Below are 19,060 nucleotides of genomic sequence, written 5' to 3'. Positions count from 1 at the left end.
TGGAACAATGTCAGTACCTTTGCAAGCAATTGCTGGGAGCAGAGGCAACCAAATCTGCCCCTCTGAGGGAAGCACTGGCTCATTTATTAAACATTTTTAGATAGGAAAGCAATTTCAGGAGCATTTTTTGACTCTTTTCCCAGTAAAATAGATCAAAATTTCATTATTCCCTAGTTTCTGTGTCTCCTTCTCTCCCTACCCCCACTTAAGGCCCTCAGTAGTTCTCCCCAGGCACATGATCCTTCATTTACCTGCCCCGTACCAGTGGGTCTGCACTGTCCTGTCCAGCATCATGCCTGTCCCCCAGACACATTTCTGTTCATTGGCAATCTGATTATCTGATGCTACAGGGGCACTGAGAGTTTCCACGCGGCCATCCAACGGTGGTGGATGTGGGAAGTGGAGAAAAACATAAAATGCTGGTATGGCGTGGAGGGAAGAAGGGTGGTGGACTGGATTCACTGCCTTTGCAGGCAACCAACTATAGGGAACGCGGTCTGCTAAAGTAGGTCATTTACAGGGAAAACCAAAGATATACTCTTCTGCTGAGTGTACAGGGAGTAAGTGTACTTTCAGACAGCATTCAATTTTGAGGAAAATAAATCTGAGTTTTACTCTCCTTGGTTTTATCGTTGTTGTTGTTGTTGTTTTTCCCTTGAATTTCCCTCCCCCTCCAAGCTGATTCAGACTCTCTTGCATGACCTTCGTGCTAGACGGCGATTTGAGGAACTACTTTTGCCTTCATGTACATAAATACAAAACAGCTAATAAAGTGCCAGCCTAAAACGCACTCCTGTTTTATATCCAATGGAAAATTTCTACCTAATTGCTCTGGGCATCACCTGGTGTAACTGTAACTGGCCAGAGAGGGATTGCAGAGCTGTTGCTCTGCAGTGTTTATTTCATCCTGGCTGCAGGGAACATTCCTCTAAGATGCGATTATTGAAGCACACAATGGATAAGATGGGCAAAAAGCAATCACTCTAAGTTTAGTATTGCACCAGCCAGCAGCATCCAAGCCCTTGCGTATTTTACGACAGCACTTGGCCTTATGTTTTTTCTCTTCTTGTACCTTTGTTTCAGGCAGTTTTTGTTCCAGAAGTGCTGACCAGCAATGAGTGTGAGAGGACAGAGCAGTCCAGGACCACAGAACCACCCATCAGTCTACGGAGCTGTATTTGGAAGTCCCAGCCGATAGCCAGCCCCCTTGGGAAAGGCTCAGTTCATGATTCATTAATCAATCTGCTCTTATCCCTCATAAGCAAGTAGCAGAAGGCTGAAAATGTTGCAATTCTCCTTCTTCTTCTTCTGTTTTTTTTTTTTTTTTTTTTATTTTTTTTTTTTTTTAAAAAAAAAATGGGGGGGGGGGCGGGGGGGACAGAATGTTTTCCCCGCAGTTATAATGATGGATTCATGAGCTCTGATGGCATTACCTGAGGAACAAGAGCTCCCTGTCACGTGCAGACCCTATCCGGAATGGGGGCTGCAGAGTTAATTGTCAAGTTGGCAAAGCCAGAATAGACTCAGAAGGGAAAGTGCAAAGGCGAATGTGTGTGCAGGTTTCCCCAGTATGAGTGCTCTGTGCCACAGCCGGGACAGTCCAAACGGACAGCTTTATCACAGAGGTACATTGAGGGATCACTGGAGAGCTGTGTTTTCTGCGTCTGCCTTGCATTCCTTGAGGACAGTACACAAGATGATGTCCAGTGATTCCTGATCTAACACTAACCATGGTTAAACACGAAGGCTTTTCTGACTGTGCTTTATATCCACTGCCTGCGCTTTCTGCTATGATATAAGTTAAACATTTGGACGAGATGCTAGAGCCCACAGTTCTGCTGGCATCGATCTGGCCATAAATATCTCCAGCCCTGTGGCGGACAGGTTTTGCTTTTGTCACATGTGGTGACAAATGAAGGCAACTTAAAGAGAGCTCAGTCAACCCTGGGTGCAGCACACACTTCTCCAGCCACCTGCTTACCTACATCACTTCCAATGTTTCATTAAAAAAAAAAAAAAAAAAAAAAAAAAAAAGAGCAACTGCAGAGCTGAATGTACCAGCAGCACAAGAGCAAAGTGCTCCGTGTTGAATTCCACTGGCCATGCCACAATCTTTCCCCAGTGGAGGTTTTGCTGTGTTTTCCATGCTGCACAGTGAGCACAAACAGCAAAGGGATGCACCTCTCCACATGGGGATGCAGGACCTGGGGCTGGGGCAGCTGCTGGCGAGCAGGGTGATGCAAAATCAGGGCTTGTTTGCATTCAAGTCTCCCCTCAGTACCTCTGAGCAATTTCCACGTGCATCGATGAATGTGTGTGACTTTGGGAAATGTTCTTGGCTCTTTGAGGGTGGGCTCAGGAGGTCCCTGAAAATCCTCATGAAAGATGCAAGAGGACAACAAAGCCAAAGGGGGAAGAGGAGGGAAAAAAGGAGGGGGCAGTAGAATAGGAATTTGTTAAAATAAGGGAAAAATGTTTTCCATAATTTTCTGTGTAACCAGTGCTATGCCTACTAAGTAGTTTGTGGATGTTTATTATTCTTTCTCTCTTAATCAAGAAGTAATTTCCACATTTGTTAGAAGTGTCACCCAGGGGCATACATTATGGCTTTGGATTTACTCTTTTTTTCTTCTGCCAAGGAGTTATGAGATGATAAAAATTTAAGGAGCAGGCACTTGTTTTATGGCACATATGCTGTATACTCATCTCTCCTAATAAACTATGGGCAGAATCAGCACTACGCTGCCCAGACTTTGTGCCCGCTAGTGCTCATACATCTTTTCCAGTGCCAGCATCCTGCTGCAGCAACACTCCGTGTGTGGCCAGGTGTTCTGTCAAGCCCTTGCTAGTGAAGGGGTACAGTTCAGAAAACTGAGTGCAGTGATTTGGAAGTCGACAGAGAAAAATAAGATTGTGTATATTAGATTTAAAAAACAACAACAGGGAAATGTTCTTACTTGTGATGCAATTGTAAAATAGCATTCAGATATCTTATTCCAAAGAATCGTTTTGTCCAGCAGGGAGTCAGCTGCATTTTGCAGACAGAGACCATCATACATTTACAGCATTTTATGCATTAATGAGACGTGTCATTTTCTAAAACATCATAAATTCTAATAGCATTTGCTTGAAAAACTGAGGTGGAAGGGCACGTATTATTGTGTGTTTTTCCACTTTCCTGTTTTCATCGTGCAAGACCCGAATGTGTTTGTTTTACTGGCAGTGCTAAGCCAATCATATGATTTCAAGTAAGTCTTTTGAGCCTGTTTGTAAGTTTTTGCTCTTCTGCATGTCTGCTTCCTCCCAGCTGGGGGCTGGCTGTTGTATGGCAAGGCCGACCACGTCACGGAAAAGCCCTGTCTCTGATCAGATGGGCTTAATATAAACCAGGTTTGCCGAGAGGGAATTAAAGAGGCAGCCCGTAAGCGGGAGAGGATTTACTTGGGCAGAGCAGCGCGCTGTAGCACGGTCTACTGGGAGAGGAGGGCAGCGCGAGCCGCGGACCCGACTGCGAGCAGGAGCCGGGCACAAGTAAGACACTGCTGGACGAGGTGCCCTGGGTCGCGTGCAGTGTGTCGTGGCTGCTTTGCTAGACCCCAACAGCTACATGCAGCCTGTGGCACCACAACCAGCCTGCACTCGGACCGCGATGTGCAGCCGTGCCTTATAAGCCTTGGTCTCGCTAGGATTTGCTTAGCAAGGGATGATAGTTTGCTGGAGAAGAAATCATTAGATGTTCGTGAGTGAGGCTGTTCGGGGATTGTTTATTGAAGGTTATCTTTAGGCGCTGTTTGAATTGGAGCTGGCTTTTCTCATCTGGTCTTTTACATGGGGAAACTCCAAGAAAAAAAAATATTAAAATTAAATTGTGGTTAATATTTAACTTCATTTGTGAAGCAGTCTTTGCTTGCTGCCTGGTCTCCAGTTAGATCTAATTTTGCCTCTAAGCACTGTGCACCGCAGAGAAATATTGCATGTGTTGTAATAAGTTCAGACGGTGTGCTTTCTGTTGGTTTGTTCTCTGACCTGCCGTGTTTTTTCTAAGAAGTTTTCAGATAGCGTTGTGTGAAGTGGACTAGCGACTTGTACATGTCATTTTGATGTGTTGCTGTACTTTTTTGTTTTCATTCACCATTAATTATGCAAGTGCGAAAGTGATCCAGCGAATTTTACGGGCAGTTATCCTGTCTGCTAATATGGAGAAGAGAGATGAGAAACTTCAGATATATAAAAAATAAAAATAAGAAATAAAAAAAAAAATAGCAAAATGTCTAAATAACTGTCACTTTGGGAACTGGGATGCATCAAAGTAACTTTCCTAAAAATGGTAGCTGTTGGCCAGTGAGAATGACATCACCGTCCTCTGACTCCAACCAAGGCAAAATAGAGTTTGCTAAATAAAATGTAATTAAGAGCCATGCTTAGACAGGAAGAGCTAACCTATTTAGCCAATTGTGCAGTAAATGAAGTTGTTGATTTAATATCTTTAAATTTATGAGCTTTTTCTCCCAGTGCTACCTCCTGTAGTAGCTCAAACCTGTACTTCCTTGAAAAGCCATTGGGCTTGGCTGTGTCCCTCCTTTTAGCAACCAGAAAGCCACCACCTGAAGCAGTCCTTGTCCTGCCATAGGGGAGACCCAAATACACCCCATCACAGCAAGGCTTGCTTGCTTGGTTTTCTTCTCTTATGAGGGTTTTCTAAGTTTGTGGGCTGGAGGCAGCTGGGACCGGTCCCTCTGTTTGCCCCCAGGCAACCACGAGGGGTAGGGACCAGTGCCTGCAGTGCTGTCCTGGTAGGGATACAGCAGTGTGTGTGCTCTGGCCCTCCCCATGCCTCCCCCAGGCTGGGCTGCACCTAGCACTGCAGTGAGCTCGTAAAGGATAGGATTTAGCATGTGAAGGTGGCATCATCCCTAGGAAAAAGCCTCTGACTCACTAACTAGAAATATTTCTTTGCGTACTAGCAGCTACGAAAGTGCAAAGCCTCATTTTTATTCTGTTGTATACTGGATACAAGAGCAAGACGCGCTGCCTTGGGATATCACGAGGGTGTTAGCCCATTTGCAACTGTTTTGTGGGTAACAAGAGTGATTTCCATATTTCTCACCAGGGGTAAAAAATGACCCTCAACAACGTTACCATGCGTCGCACCCACACCAGCAGCCTGCAGCAGCAGCAGCAGCGGTGGAGCATCCCCGCTGACGGCAAGAACCTGCTGGTCCAGAAGGACTCCAACGAGTACAACGCACAGAAGCGATACACCATCAGCCCCGACGAGTACTACAGAAGGAGCTGGTCCTCGGAGTCGTCCGACTCCGTCATCTCCTCTGAGTCCGGCAGCAATTGCTACCGTGTGGTGCTGATCGGGGAGCATGGCGTAGGCAAGTCGTCGCTGGCCAACATCTTCGCGGGGGTACACGACAGCATCGACAGCGACTGCGAGGTGCTGGGAGGTAGGTCATTGTGTTCTGGGGTGTTTGGGTTTGCTTGCAATTGGCCCTGTCAGCAGAAATTGGCACAGAAAATGAGAGAGGCTGTTCAAACTAAAATTGATGCAGCAAATGTTTGAATCTTATTGTCAAAATGAGATCAAGCTACATAGAGTAACATGCTCTCCAACAACAATCTAAAGCTTCTGAAGGAGAACAATACAGATTCTCATGCTATTTCATTTCAAAATGCTTTCTATAAGGTAGGGAAAACCATTGGAAGTCCTCACGGTCTATGAGTGCAGTGCTTAGAAATAAAATATAATGAAAAATAAAAATACAAAACCTGCCCAGTCTTTCAATTACCTTGAAAACATTTGCCATAGAAGTCATCTCAGTCTTATGTATAAATGCGTTGCCTCAGTGTAGTTTGTATGGAGTTTGAGTAAATATGCCTACCCCTCCTTCATTCTCCTTGCCCAGGTTGGGTTCCCCCAGGAAAAAAAAAAAAAAAAAAAAAAAAAAGATGCTTCAGAACTGTAGGGAAATTCCTGTTGCCCAAACTGGGGGAAAAGTCAGAAGCTGTCTTTAATGCGTTCCCCTTGCTATTTTCGTCTCCATTGGTGAGGATTGTGAAACCTTCCTTAGTCCCAAGAGCAGAAAGAGGTCATGGCACCCAGCTGTAAGGCATACCGTGCAGGGGATGTGGTGGGAGAAGGGTTGTGCCATGACAGAAGTCTGCTGTGGCCCAAAGGACACAGGTGCTGTCTCCTTGTCTCCTTGGGAGGACAGGCAAGTTGCTGGATGGTTTTGCTAGTCAACACATAGGAGTTTTCTCTTCTCTCCCATATCCCTTCCTGGTGTGTCAGTGCCTGTGCTAGCACAGAGGCCTTCTGGACTTCTCTTCCAGTCTTCAGCTGAGCAAAAACAGATAGCTTTTTTTTTGGTCTTTATGCCAGGACTTAACAGAGTTGGGATTTAATATAGCCTGGGGCTAGGATGGTAGGAGCCACCTTCTTGCTTGTTCCCACAGACTGGAGGTACAGATCTTTGTGCCTTTGGGGAATCTGAAGTTCCCCACAGTACAGTGACCCTGGGTCAGTAATTCAGGCAGGCTTTGCCTTCACCTTTCAGTGGCTTTTCCTGAAACTCCATCAGCTTCTCCACCTGGAATATCTCTAATAAAACTTTTCCTTTTAGGAAAATCTTTTCACTGCTCCAGTGGCCTGGTTAGGACCCTTGGGCAATCATTCAGAAAATACAGCTGATTTATTTTGCACACGTCAGATGGTTTTCTTCTCCTCCATGCAAAACAGTGTGGTTTCCTCCTTCACTTGCACTCCCAGAACTATTGCTTGGAGTGTAGCCATGACAGATTGTCAAGGTCAGCTTGTTGGAGGTATCAGAAAATTGGTGTCGTATTTCTCTTCTTCTTCTTTTTTTTTTTTTTTTTTTTTTTGTGTGTGTGTGTGTGTATCAGCTTCAAAATAAGCAGGAGATGAAGTAATTGATCACTTTCAGTGTGTTTTATACCCCATAGAAGTTCGTTAGGATTGTCCGAGGTGCAAATCATTGCTGAGTATGACCATTTGGGACACAACATTTTCAAGGAGTGTGGTTATGTATTTGTAGCCCCTTCCTGTGTCACAGAGAAGAACAAAGTATTCCTCTAAATGTTGTCCTCCAGTGCATATGGAGCTTGTTCCCATGCAGATGCTTGATCAGTTGAAGAAACTCCAAACTTTAGCTTGCAAAGTGGAAATATTATTTCAAGAGTTGATGGTTTCAGGACAGCCGATTCACAGAGGGAATACAGCTGCTTTTGTGGATTCGTTTTGCTACTGGCAGCAAGATTAATCAAACTCACAAACAGAAATGTCATGCTCTTGGGCCTACAATGGAAAGGGTTCCTCTTGATTAGCTTTGTATTTTGAACCCCTTCACTTTAAGCTATGCCAAACCTGTGCTCTTGTTTACAAAGTTTGATTTTATTTTAAATGTGGAATATTTTTGGCTGATTATTCTGCATGGATGTAGATTCCTGGCTTTGAGGAAAGCCTGTGATTATAATTTAGGGGAAAGTTCACTCCGCTAATACCCAGCAGAAGTTTTATGAGGCAAGAGTTAAGACATGGTTCTATCTACAAGCGTGGTTGGGACAGATCCCTGACACAGTGCCATGAAAGGTGTGGTATGCTCAGAAACCTAAGCCCAACATTTTTCACTGATCAGCAACACAGGACTCAGGAGAGGTCCAAACCCCATGCTTTCATTGAAATGTTCCTGGATTTGGGGGAGAAGAAGGAAGATTAGTATTTGAAGCGGAAGCTAGACTGAGATTTATTGATTTATTGATGGATTGATTGTGATTGAGTGGGAACAGCCACACACACAAACACTGATCTAAGCAGAACTTAGTCATGTAGTGTTTATAATCTAGATATGAGGTTTTGTGGTTTCGGCACAAAATAATTATCTTCTGTGGTTTGTTGACTCCTTTGCTTTTTGACATGTAAGGTAATGTGGGAAACTGTGAAATGGGAAAGAAATGGGACGCAGCAGTCATTTCAGTCTCCCTAAAATTCAACAGCTCCTGTCTCACAACCCCCTGTCCTCTTTGCTTGGTAGGCTGTTAACTGTATTGCTCTCAGCAGCAGTGACTGTTCACCCGTAAACTGTCCCTGCTAAAGAGAAAGCAAATATTTTCCATTACTCAGCCTCGCTGGACTCCGCTGCTCCCATGGGGCAAATGTTCAGCCTTTGGTTATTTCTTCCACTGGTTCTATTTTCTCTCTCCCACATAAGATAAAGAGAATATCGACCTAAATAATGAACATTTCGTTTCCTGATCTTTCTGTCTCCTTCATATATCATGGAAAGTTAGACAACCAGTAATGAGCAGAGGGCAGGTTTAGTGCTGATGGAAATGAGGAAAGAACTGAATGTGAGCCAGCACAAAACTTGGCTCAATAACTTGAACTGTGAACAAATTATACATAGTCAACTATTTGTTTTTTATAATGTACATGATGCCACAAAATAATGTATTACCAACATTTCTGATTTTCTTTCCAGAAGACACGTATGAAAGAACCCTGATGGTGGATGGGGAGAGCGCGACCATTATACTGCTGGACATGTGGGATAATAAGGTACTTTTATTTACATACACCAATCACATGCCAAAAGAAAAGTGCATATGAACGAGTGTAAATAGAAAATGTAGCTATCTTTTCATAAAGAAAGTAGGTGTTTTCCATAATTCAGCATCAGGGAAAATACAGGATCAATCCCCTCCCTGAACCAAGCCAAGCATGCCTAATAGCTCTGTAGTGTGAGCCTGAGAAGAGCAAATCTTTATTTTTTTAATGATAAAACAAAACATTCAAGCCATTTTCCAGACCATGTTCATTCCAGCCTAAATCCAGCACAATGAATTATCCGGGGCAATTTTTACCCTCCTTTGTGATGAAGTATTCATATGGTCACCACTTTGGAATGGCTTTTAGTACAACTGTGATTCAAACCATACCCAGTGCAGCTACAGCAGGAATGTGTTTGGATTTGCTAATGTTATATTTTCTGAGTAAGACCTGTTTGGGGCATAACATTGTCTGATCATTTCGTTTGAACAGCGTGAAGGAGAATGGATTCGAGACCACTGCATGAAAGTGGGAGATGCATACTTGATTGTCTACTCCATCACAGACCGAGCAAGCTTTGAGAAGGCCTCTGAACTCAGAATAGAGCTCCGCAGAGCTCGCCAGAAAGAAGATATTCCCATCATTTTGGTTGGCAACAAAAGCGACCTTGTCAGGTGCCGCGAAGTTTCAGTGGCAGGTAAGGAGAACGATGAGGATAAAAACTACATAAAATTTAAGAGTCGTATAATGGCTTTTGAACAACATAGGGAGCTCTGGCTGAGTACACTGTGATCAGGACCAGGCAGTAAGAGAGCAATAAAACAACAGAAGGCTGGAACAGTGGACAGAAGACTGGGAAGGGTCTACCATTTTTTTAAGCCTCCATTCGTCAATGGTGTTATATGTCAGATAATCCATTTCCTAAATTTAGGTTCCATCATAAAAGCAACTGAATTTTTTTCCCTTCCAGCTCCTAGCATTAGACCACTGCAAAATGAGATTGCTCTGGAAGCTGGGAACCCTTTGGGTTTCCAATACATTTATGGAAAACCCCTTTTTTTCTGATGCAAAAGATTCTCTCTTTGTTAAATGAGTTCCTTCTCCTCTCAGACATTTTACTACTTGATGAGTTAAAATTCCCTCTCACTTTTCATTTCACTAACCTGGGCAGGTATTGCACAACCTTCCAGGAGAGCTCCTCTTGGTGCCTTGCTCTGGGATGCTACAGCAGCCCTCCCTCTGCTGCAGGTAGAGGGATAAATAAACAGCCTGTGCCCTGTACCCAAAGCATGGGGAGTCCTAAGCCCATAAAAAGGAACAGAGAGACCACCTGGAAAGCTGCTGCCAACCCTCAAGCTCTTCAGTCAGTAAAATCTCTTCTTAGGCAGTCCTCCCTGAGGTTTAGGTGGCTTAACACAACACACAGCAGTGCATTAGATAATCTCATCTTGGCCAGAGCCGACAAGAAACATGGGTTCCTCAGCTCAGCATTCTTCTCTCTGCAGCTGTTCCTATTTTTTATTTCCCAGTTGAACTAGGCTTTTGTTTCACTGGGGATATGCACGGTACCTCTAGCCCCTGTCACAATCGCTCTAAGTGAAGAATTTGAACTGAAGTAGGTCTTTGGGAGACCAGAGATGACTATTTTCTTTCTCATGCCTCTCTGGCCCACTTGAAAAATCCTTTGAAAAATGGCAGATGGATTCATGTCGTTTTAGTCATCCTGGTGATGAGCTCACAGCAAGTCAGATGACAGTGTAAATTGGCTTGCGTGTGAAAGACAGCTGCTAGGGTTAGCTTATTTTCAGGTATTTAAGGATAAGGACTGTGATTTCATATGTACCTCTGAATTTATGGGCATAGTTCTGCCTTTATTTAAGGACTTTTGTACATGCTCACACCAAAACTGATACCTTCTGAAGACCCTGGTTTATACACACAAGCTGTGGAGGGGATAGGGTCCTGCCTCCTGTGGTAACAAGAGATGCGCTATACACACGAACAGCACTGCCACCGTCCTTTAAGGTGACTTGGGGAGTCTGCACACGAGGTGACCAGGTGATTTTGAGTCATGGCTGAGCTCCCTCCCTTCACAGCCGATGACAAAGACCGGGCTTCTCCAGGGGGAGACTGACCCCCTCGCTGCAAAGGGAGTGTGACACAGACCAGATGAATCATGACCTACCAGGCAGCATTAGATGATTAAAGACTTATCCCCGGCTATATTAGGCTCGAGGAATTCCCCCAGTGGTGCTGGTTTCCCGCACGTGGCAGCCCGCAGCTGTGCTGTCTCCCTCCCAGGCTCGTGACATCTCATGACATGTCCCCGTTGCGATTTTGCAGAGGGCCGAGCATGCGCCGTTGTGTTTGACTGCAAGTTCATCGAGACCTCAGCGGCTGTGCAGCACAACGTGAAGGAGCTCTTTGAAGGCATCGTGAGGCAAGTCCGGCTCCGGAGGGACAGCAAGGAAAAGAACGAGAAGCGGCTGGCTTACCAGAAGCGGAGGGAGAGCATCCCGAAGAAAGCCAGGCGTTTCTGGGGCAAAATAGTTGCCAAGAACAACAAGAATATGGCCTTCAAACTCAAGTCCAAGTCTTGCCATGACCTATCGGTACTTTAAGAATGTTGGACTCTGCCAGAGCTTGTGGCATTTTGTGGACATTACCTAACAATGTTGTGGGAAATAATCAATCTATATTAGATTGGACTATGAAAATGACTTAGATTCACAGTTGTGATTGTGATGATACGTGCTGGCATAAGAACAGCACAGTGCATGGAAATATCTCTTTCTTTTTATGTTGGTAGTTTTAAAAGCATAGACCAGAACAACCCAAAGTTATGCTGGGAAGTGTTCTGGAATATACCTATTGCTTCTCCTCTCAGCTTTGGATAATAGCTTAAGAACCTCAAAACATCATCACTTGGGAAGTCAATACTGCTTTCTTTACTCTTTCTCACTGTCATAATTTTCTTTCTCTCTCTCTCTCTTTTTTCTCTCTCTTTTTTTTTTTTTTTTTTAATTGTGTAAAGAGTTGAGGAACTGACCAGGGATTGGTCCTCTGCCAACTGGCTGGTCAGGTTTGAGCACCCACAGCTAAAAAAATTGCATTTCTGTAGAGTAGCCACCAAGACACTTCTTTTGTTATTTCAAGGATTGGTTTCAATGAGTTTACACCTCTTTTACTTTGAAAATATTTAAAGGCAAAATCCTGTAACCAAACAAATTTTCCTCTCATATTTCCATATTATGGGACTGTTTAAAAATCACAGTAAAGATAAAATTAAAGCACAAGTTGTATCTAAGTACATCAAGTGCAAGATGCCAAACCTTTATAAATCACCTGAGCTTTTTTTAAGAAACCACATGGATTTCTCGTATCTAGTCTTGGCTTTTCTCTATGCTAGAGCTCTGCTGTATTTATTGTCGTGCAAAATAACAAGCATTTTAATGTTGAGGGGAAATGTATTTATTACCAAGTTTCTTAAAACTATAATGTTAATTTTATTACTGTTTTCTATCTGATATCTTTTTTTTTTCAGATATGCAAGTTTTTACTTACATGCCTTGTAATAAAATAAATAAAATATATGACTGCCTTTGAGCCTCAGCAGGAAATCCCTAAGAATTTTTTCAACTTGAGAAAATATTTTGGATGCTTGTGAAGACTGCTGCACCACAACTACCGGGATGACTCTTTGTGTCTCTGAACACAGAGGCTACTTAGTAACCTAAATCACAAAGCAAGAATCACCCACAGCCTGAAAGCTATTTGTGTACGGTGTCCCTTATGAGCAAATGGAGTTGTGATGTCAGAGATAAAAATAAGTCATTCTTAAAAAAGGTATCTGGCCCTGAGTCTGAAAACACATCAGAAATGTAGATAAGTACCATTGCCCCAATTTTGGAGACAAAATTAAGAGAAATGCTACTTTCAAGGACAGAAATCAGTCAGCTGGCATGGCATGCCTTAATCCTCAATTTATGTTGGAAATAATGATGTTAGCATAGATTTTCCTGCTGACTATACTGGTTTATGTGGGCACATCTCAGAGTTCCAGGTAGATGTGGAGTCATTTCATTTTGCCAACAGATAGCTCAGATAAAGCAAACCTCCAGCCTGGCAGCTTGTCTTCCTTGCTGATGAATGTGAGAACAGGAGACACTTGAAGATGAGAACTGTCTTCCACATCTCTCACTGTGCAGCTTTTATCCACCAATCATTCTGGAAAGGAATGAGCTTGTTGAGTGTCTGCCGAGGGGATGATTAAAGGGGCAGGAAAAGAGTTTTAGGGGTAGAAAAAGAGTTTTAGGGGTTCTTCAGGGGTAACATATGACATTGCAGGGTGGCTCTATGCATGCGCAGTATTCAGATCTCTCTGGAAGGGAAATCCTGATCTAGAATAAATAACAGAAAATAATATTTTGAATACTGCATAGACAAGTTTCCTGTTATTGGATGTTGACTGAGCATTTCTGAGTTGTCAGCATGCAACTCCAGGTCAATCCAGAGCAATCTAGAGATTACAGGGGTCTCCAGTACAAGATTTCAGAACTTTTTAGCTATCAGAACTTGTTACCTCTTCATGAACAGAAATAAAATGGCACAAATTAAACAGAGGTTTATTTTCAAGAACTGAAAGTGTAGCTGAACACAAGGAAGGCAATTCCTTAACCTGTTGGGTATCCATCAACCTATGGACCCTACCATTCTAAACCAAGCAGGTTTTGAAGAAATATAAAGTGTCCACGTTGATCATATAGCCATTCATGTTCACAGCATTGCTCCATGCATAGCAGGTATCCATAAAATTTGGAGTTACCTAGTAAGGTTTCATGGCCTTTACTTGTCTCTGACCCAGAATAACGAAATTTCTTTTTAAAACCTGTAGGCTCCTGGCTTGTCCTAAATTTTCAGGAAGAGTTTCTGAGCATGGGGGAAGCTGTGGGGTGAAGAACCACCCGCAGCAGCATTCCCTCCAGGGAGCTCTTGCTTCAGCTTGGTCAGGAACCATCAAGGTGTGTTAGTGCCTGACCTTGGGATGTGGAGTGAGAGGGATGGTGCTGAGCATCCACACTCTGCGCACTTCAGAGCTTTTCTTTTTCTAGGATCAGGCCTAGTCTGGTCCTCTGGACCAAATGCCCACCTGGGACTGCGATGCCTTGGTTGCACTCCTGAAAGGCACCGTGTGTTTCACCTGAAAGGGACCCCAGTCACCTGTGAGCTAGGCATGGGGGAAGGGTCAGGGCTTTCTTTTGCAGCATAGGGGAAGAATTTGATTTACAGTTTTAGCTGATAATCACCAGATTATCGCATACAGAAATACTCACTGTATATAATAGCCAGTGTATGTGGAATGGCTAATTAATACTAATTTAATCTGTAATGCTGCCATTTCAAACCCTAAATATCCACAGACCACCTGTTCATCTCAGATGTGAGTGTCCAAAACTATGGAATGGATCAATCAGTGATTCTAATCACTGCTCTATTTATTGAGTCGGAGCTGCAATGACAGGTCCTAACGCGATAATTACGTCGGCCTCAGAGATCTGGCAGTAGCTGTGGAATACGTGAGTCACAGCAGTGAGTGCACCAAGGCCAAAATGGCAAAACTCAGAGAGTCCAAACAGCATAAAACAAATAGAGAGGAAAAAAAAATGTCTAAGAACACACGAAATACCAATTATAGAGTAATAGCTCTAATAAAAAGCTCTTTTTAGGAAGACAGACCTGACCAGCAAGAGGAAGCAAAGTGCATGTCCAGCTTTAATTAATTTAATCATGACAGATTTACTGCAAGAAGAAAGGTTTGCTTGTGCTTTGGTACAAAACTACACTAAGGAACTATTACTATTATTACAACCCTATATGTATTTGCAGGGTGCTATGTGCATTCAGATTTGGGAGAATTATTGACAAAATTTAGTCAAGTAAAAGAATGATATTTTCAATAAAATCAACAGATACAGTGTGAATTTAATCTTCACATATACAAATTTCTCAGCATTGGTTCCTTGGAGAGCATTAACCAGAGTTAGCCCACTTGGGCTGCTTTGGTGCCTAAATATAATTTGGAGAAAGGGCTCCTGACAGCAGCAGTCCTGGTGATGATGATGGGATCTACAGAGGGCTGCAGCAAAGGAAGGAAGAGGGTTATTTCTATGCACCATTGCCTCTAGGATCAGCTACAGCCCTTCTTTCTCTCTGGAAGGACTTATTGGAGAAAGCACCCAGGGTGAAATGGTAAGGAGGGCAAGTGATGGGTGCTGCGCTTGGGCCATGACAGCCCCATGCAGTGGTGTAGGCTTGGGGAAGTGTCTGGAAATTGCCTGGCAGAAAAGGACCTGGGAGTGCTGGTTGATGGCCAGCTGGACATGAACCAGCAGCATGCCCAGATGGCCAAGGAGGCCAACAGCTTCCTGGCTTATATCAGAAAGAGTATGGCCAGCAGGACCAGGGAAGGGGTTGTCACTTTTTGTGTGGCACTGGTGAGACTGTACCTTGAGCACTGTGTTCAGTTTTGGGTCCCTCGCTACAAAAAAAAAAAAAAAAAAAGGATATTGAATTGCTTGAGCGTGTCCAGAGGGGAGCAACAAAGCTGGGGAAGGAACTAGAAACAAGACATATGAGGAGTGGCTGAGGGAACTGGAACTGTTCACTTTGGAGAAGAGGAGCCTGAGGGGAGACCTCATTGCTCTCTGCAACCACCTGAGCTGTGAGGAAGCTGTCAGTCTCTTTTCTCAGGTGACAATTGGTAGGATATGAGGAAAAGGTATCAAGGTTTCAAGTTGTGCCAGGGGAGGTTTATATTGGATATCACGAATAATTTATTTACAGAGAGGGTGGTCAAGCACTGAAATGGGCTGCCCAGGGAAGTGGTGGAGTCCCCATCCCTGGAGATAATTTAAGAAACATGTGGATGTGGTACTGAGGGACATGGTTTAGTGATGGGACTCAGGTTGGTGATTGGCCTCTTCCAACATAAATGATTCTGTGATTCTGTGAGAACTAATATTGTTTTAATGGCAAAATCCCCAGACTAATAAATTCTTGGATCTCCAAAAGTGCACCCTGCACTCATTCCTTGCAACATCTCTGAAGACTGCATAGCTGAACATATGACATAAACTATTCCCACATCTGACCCACAAATGTTTTCACTTACACAGGAGATAAGAGTCAGTGAGAGCTGCACAGCTGCTCCTCCTCTGGCTCTCTTTTCTGGACTCACCAGAGATCATTGCTCAGTTAGGAGCTGCAGGTTGGGTGGTGTTCAGCACACTGCTGGAGCTCAACAGGTAGGCCTTCCACATGCACAAAATAATGTTTAATAAGACTAGTCCACCTTGCCTGCAGTCCCCCTCTGCTCTAGTTCAGTGGGATAGCACATGACAGGTCATAACATGGTTTCTTTGGTGGTTGTCTACTCATTGGACCCATGCAGTACTAAGTGTGTGGTAGCACCTAAGGTACATGTGGCATCCTGTTGTCAACGTTATGCTAAATATCACAGTGCTGGCCATAGTGCAGTAGCACTTTTAAATGTGGCAGACTCTGTGGGATATTTATACACTGACCCACAGGCAGTTAATGTGGCCTCCTCCAGCTAAACCAGGCTACACAGCCATATTATGTTCTTCACTATGTTCCAGAAAGGCTGTGGGGAAGCCTTGCTCCTGTTGTTGCTTTGAGAAAGGACAACAGGCTGGTGACTTGCAGCTGTAGGGAGCCAATGTTGGGGGGCTGCAAGAGATAGTTTGAGTCCCAGTGCCTACCACAAACAGTGAATACGTGATGTGTTAGTGCACAGCCTGACAGGAAACCCTCCCACGTGCCCGTCCTCCTGTTGCTCACTCCAGAAATCTCCTACAGACATCAAGGCTGACAGGACCTCCTCTATCAGTGACCACCCCACCTAGGGGCTGCAAATATCTCTGCATTTATCCTCTGTGATTATTAAGATTATTAAGGTTACCGAAACAATGGGTTTCTTGCCTAGAGAATTTGAAATTCAGTGTATTAATTGTGATTTTGGCTGTCAGACAGCTGAAGGAAAATGCACCCACATGACAGCACGCCAGTCCTGTGTAGCTTGCTGTGCTGTGCCAGCACTGTCTCGTCACCTGGTTAATAATTTGCTGAGAAAATGGTTAGTGTAGCACACTTCCTCTAAGTTTTGAAAATTATGCCTGAGTAATTTTACAATCAAATGATTTTCTCATTTCTGCTATGCTCCAATGCAGGGTGAGGGGAGCTCAGCGGCTGCAGCTGAGTAGGACCTCCAGCTACACTGAGCTTTGCACTCGTTCCCCTCTGACACCGTATGATTTTTGCTGAATTACTTAAAAGTTTAACTTCCACTGAAGTCATAAATGACCTCCCAATAGTTTTCACATGGCCAGGATGACATTTCTGTGTCTAAATTCTTCATGTCCGATGTGACTTTCAAGGTAGTGTGCGCATTTGTCTGATGCACAGTTTTTCTCTGAAGGTGCTCAGGATATATTCCACCTCTAAACACTATTGCATCACTGAGTGATGCCTAGTTGGATGTTTGCAAGCCTTGCCACCATAATATAATTTTAGCCACTTTTTAGTTATATTTTTGGTCTTCTGTGCTATCAGATTTTCTTCCTCCCCTTGATGCGATCTTGTAGCATGAATAACTCCGTCTGCTTCTTCCCACTTCCTCCATTCAGAAGTGAGCTACTGGGGTTGGGATGCTTCCTTAGCACTCATGGCCGCATTTTTGCCACCACTGGTGCTAGTGTCCCAAACTTTTAATGTCTTCCTTAGGGCAGCTGCTCCAACTCCTTAACCATGTTTGTTACCTTTCTCTGGCCTTTCTCTGTTCCTTCTTTAACAGTATCCCACCTTAGAGGCAAAGACCAAAGCAGTATGTACTACTCAAGATGCTAGGTTTTAGATAGTGACAAAACATCTTTTTATTTCCTGCTTTCAGTACCCTTTCTGATTAGATCCCAAGGTGGTTTTTTGTTTGTTTGTTTGTTTGTTTGTTTTTTGTTTTTTTGTTTGTTTTGTTTTTGTTTTGTTTGTTTGTTTGTTTGTTTGTCATTTTTGGCTGTCATTTTATACAGAGACAATTATTTCAGTCAATGATGATGTGTCACCTAACATCTTTTTGCCCACTCACTTAGATTTTACAAAATCCTTCATCACCAAAAATAGTTTAAATGTAAATTATACTCTATTTAAATGTACTATGCAGTTCTTTCATGCATTACTTTGAAAACAACTAGGCAATTTTTACTGTACTGTTCTTGTCTTAAATAGAGGCTTAAATATATATGTTTGGTTGCAGGATACAACTCCTATATTCTAGGTAAAATAAAACTTGTGTTCATAAGGATTATTGGATCAAATCCTTCTTGCAGATAAAATATTGTATGGAAACATGAAAAGAAGTGTCAAGTTGGTAAAAGGCAGGTCTTTCAATCCTACTAGTGTCCAGCATTATGTCATACACAGAGCATAAAGAGGGATGCCTGCAGCTAGTGTTTGCAATGTTTGCTTAAGCAAGTAGTCCAGCTGATGTAAGTCACACTAGAGGTATCCAGAGAACTAGACTGTGTCCTTTCAGGGACAGGATCTGTTGTTTCACATGTGTGAGTGAAACGTTATGTCATTCTCCCACAGGAATAGGAAATATGTCATGGTTTCTCATGGTTCATCAGATACTTTAATTACATGTGCTCTTATCTCTGTTGGGTGGGACCTGGAAATGCTCTGCACTTTGGCGCACACTGAAACATGATATTGCATTGAAATGAAATACAGACTTCTCTCTAAATGGCTCATAGCTGGAAACATGTTGGATGGGGAAAAAATTACATGTGCGAGTATAATTTTCCACTCAGATTGTATGGGCAATGTCTTCCATAGCTTGCTGTCCAGATTACCAAAAGCTATTTAAAATGCCTAGAAGCCATGAAATATCATGCAGATACACTAGTTGACCCACATTTACTTTGGAAGAGTAATTTCAGGCACAGAGCTGCGTTGTAAAGAGGCCTCTCTGAGGCTACAGTGACCTCAGGGTTAATGATGACATCTTAATTTTATTCCTGATTTTATTTCCTTCAGATCCAATTATAGCCAGGCCACAGAAACATGTATTTAAGTTTGCTCTCTGCATCCTCAGAGAAGTATTGCTTCAATTTCTAACCTATATGGTTGAAAGATGTCATTTTGAATGTCTTTGCAGGACTCAGTGCTATCTGCTACCTTTTGGTAGAAGCAGTACGTGGCCTCCGGCCCTGCCAGCCCCCCTATGCAGCACAGTACACTTGCTCCCCAGGAACTGAAGGATGATAAAAAACATGGTTTCTGCAACAGGGAGGCTGAGGACTTCTGTGTCTGCCAGGTGGGAGAGATCCAAGCAAAGCTTGCCCGTGGTCCAGCTCCACATCCGAAGGGCACTACTTTAATAGTTCCTACCTGCAGTATTTCATCAGCATGGTG

At 43.4% G+C, this 19,060-nt stretch overlaps 2 protein-coding genes across 2 annotated transcripts in view; both read left to right on the top strand.

Moving 5' to 3' along the window:
* The first annotated feature begins 3,371 nt into the window (after window positions 1-3,371).
* Window positions 3,372-12,184, top strand: GEM (GTP binding protein overexpressed in skeletal muscle). Its single transcript, XM_035318941.1, has 5 exons — window positions 3,372-3,531; window positions 5,111-5,453; window positions 8,505-8,581; window positions 9,065-9,269; window positions 10,916-12,184. Exons 2-5 carry the CDS (start codon window positions 5,120-5,122, stop codon window positions 11,191-11,193), a joined length of 894 nt encoding a protein of 297 aa, XP_035174832.1. The 5' UTR covers window positions 3,372-3,531; window positions 5,111-5,119; the 3' UTR covers window positions 11,194-12,184.
* Window positions 12,185-15,822: 3,638 nt separating this feature from the next.
* The window catches only part of CDH17 (cadherin 17), a 41,381-nt gene continuing 38,143 nt past the window's right edge, over window positions 15,823-19,060 (top strand). The window contains exon 1 of the mRNA XM_035318940.1: window positions 15,823-15,876. The gene's annotated coding sequence lies outside the window, so the exon portion shown is untranslated. The remainder of the gene's footprint in view (window positions 15,877-19,060) is intronic.

This window comes from Oxyura jamaicensis, chromosome 2 (genome assembly GCF_011077185.1).
Source record: "Oxyura jamaicensis isolate SHBP4307 breed ruddy duck chromosome 2, BPBGC_Ojam_1.0, whole genome shotgun sequence".
In the NCBI taxonomy this organism is placed as follows: domain Eukaryota; kingdom Metazoa; phylum Chordata; class Aves; order Anseriformes; family Anatidae; genus Oxyura; species Oxyura jamaicensis.
Note: the sequence above shows the minus strand (reverse complement) of the source record. Positions and strands in the feature narration are given on the sequence as shown.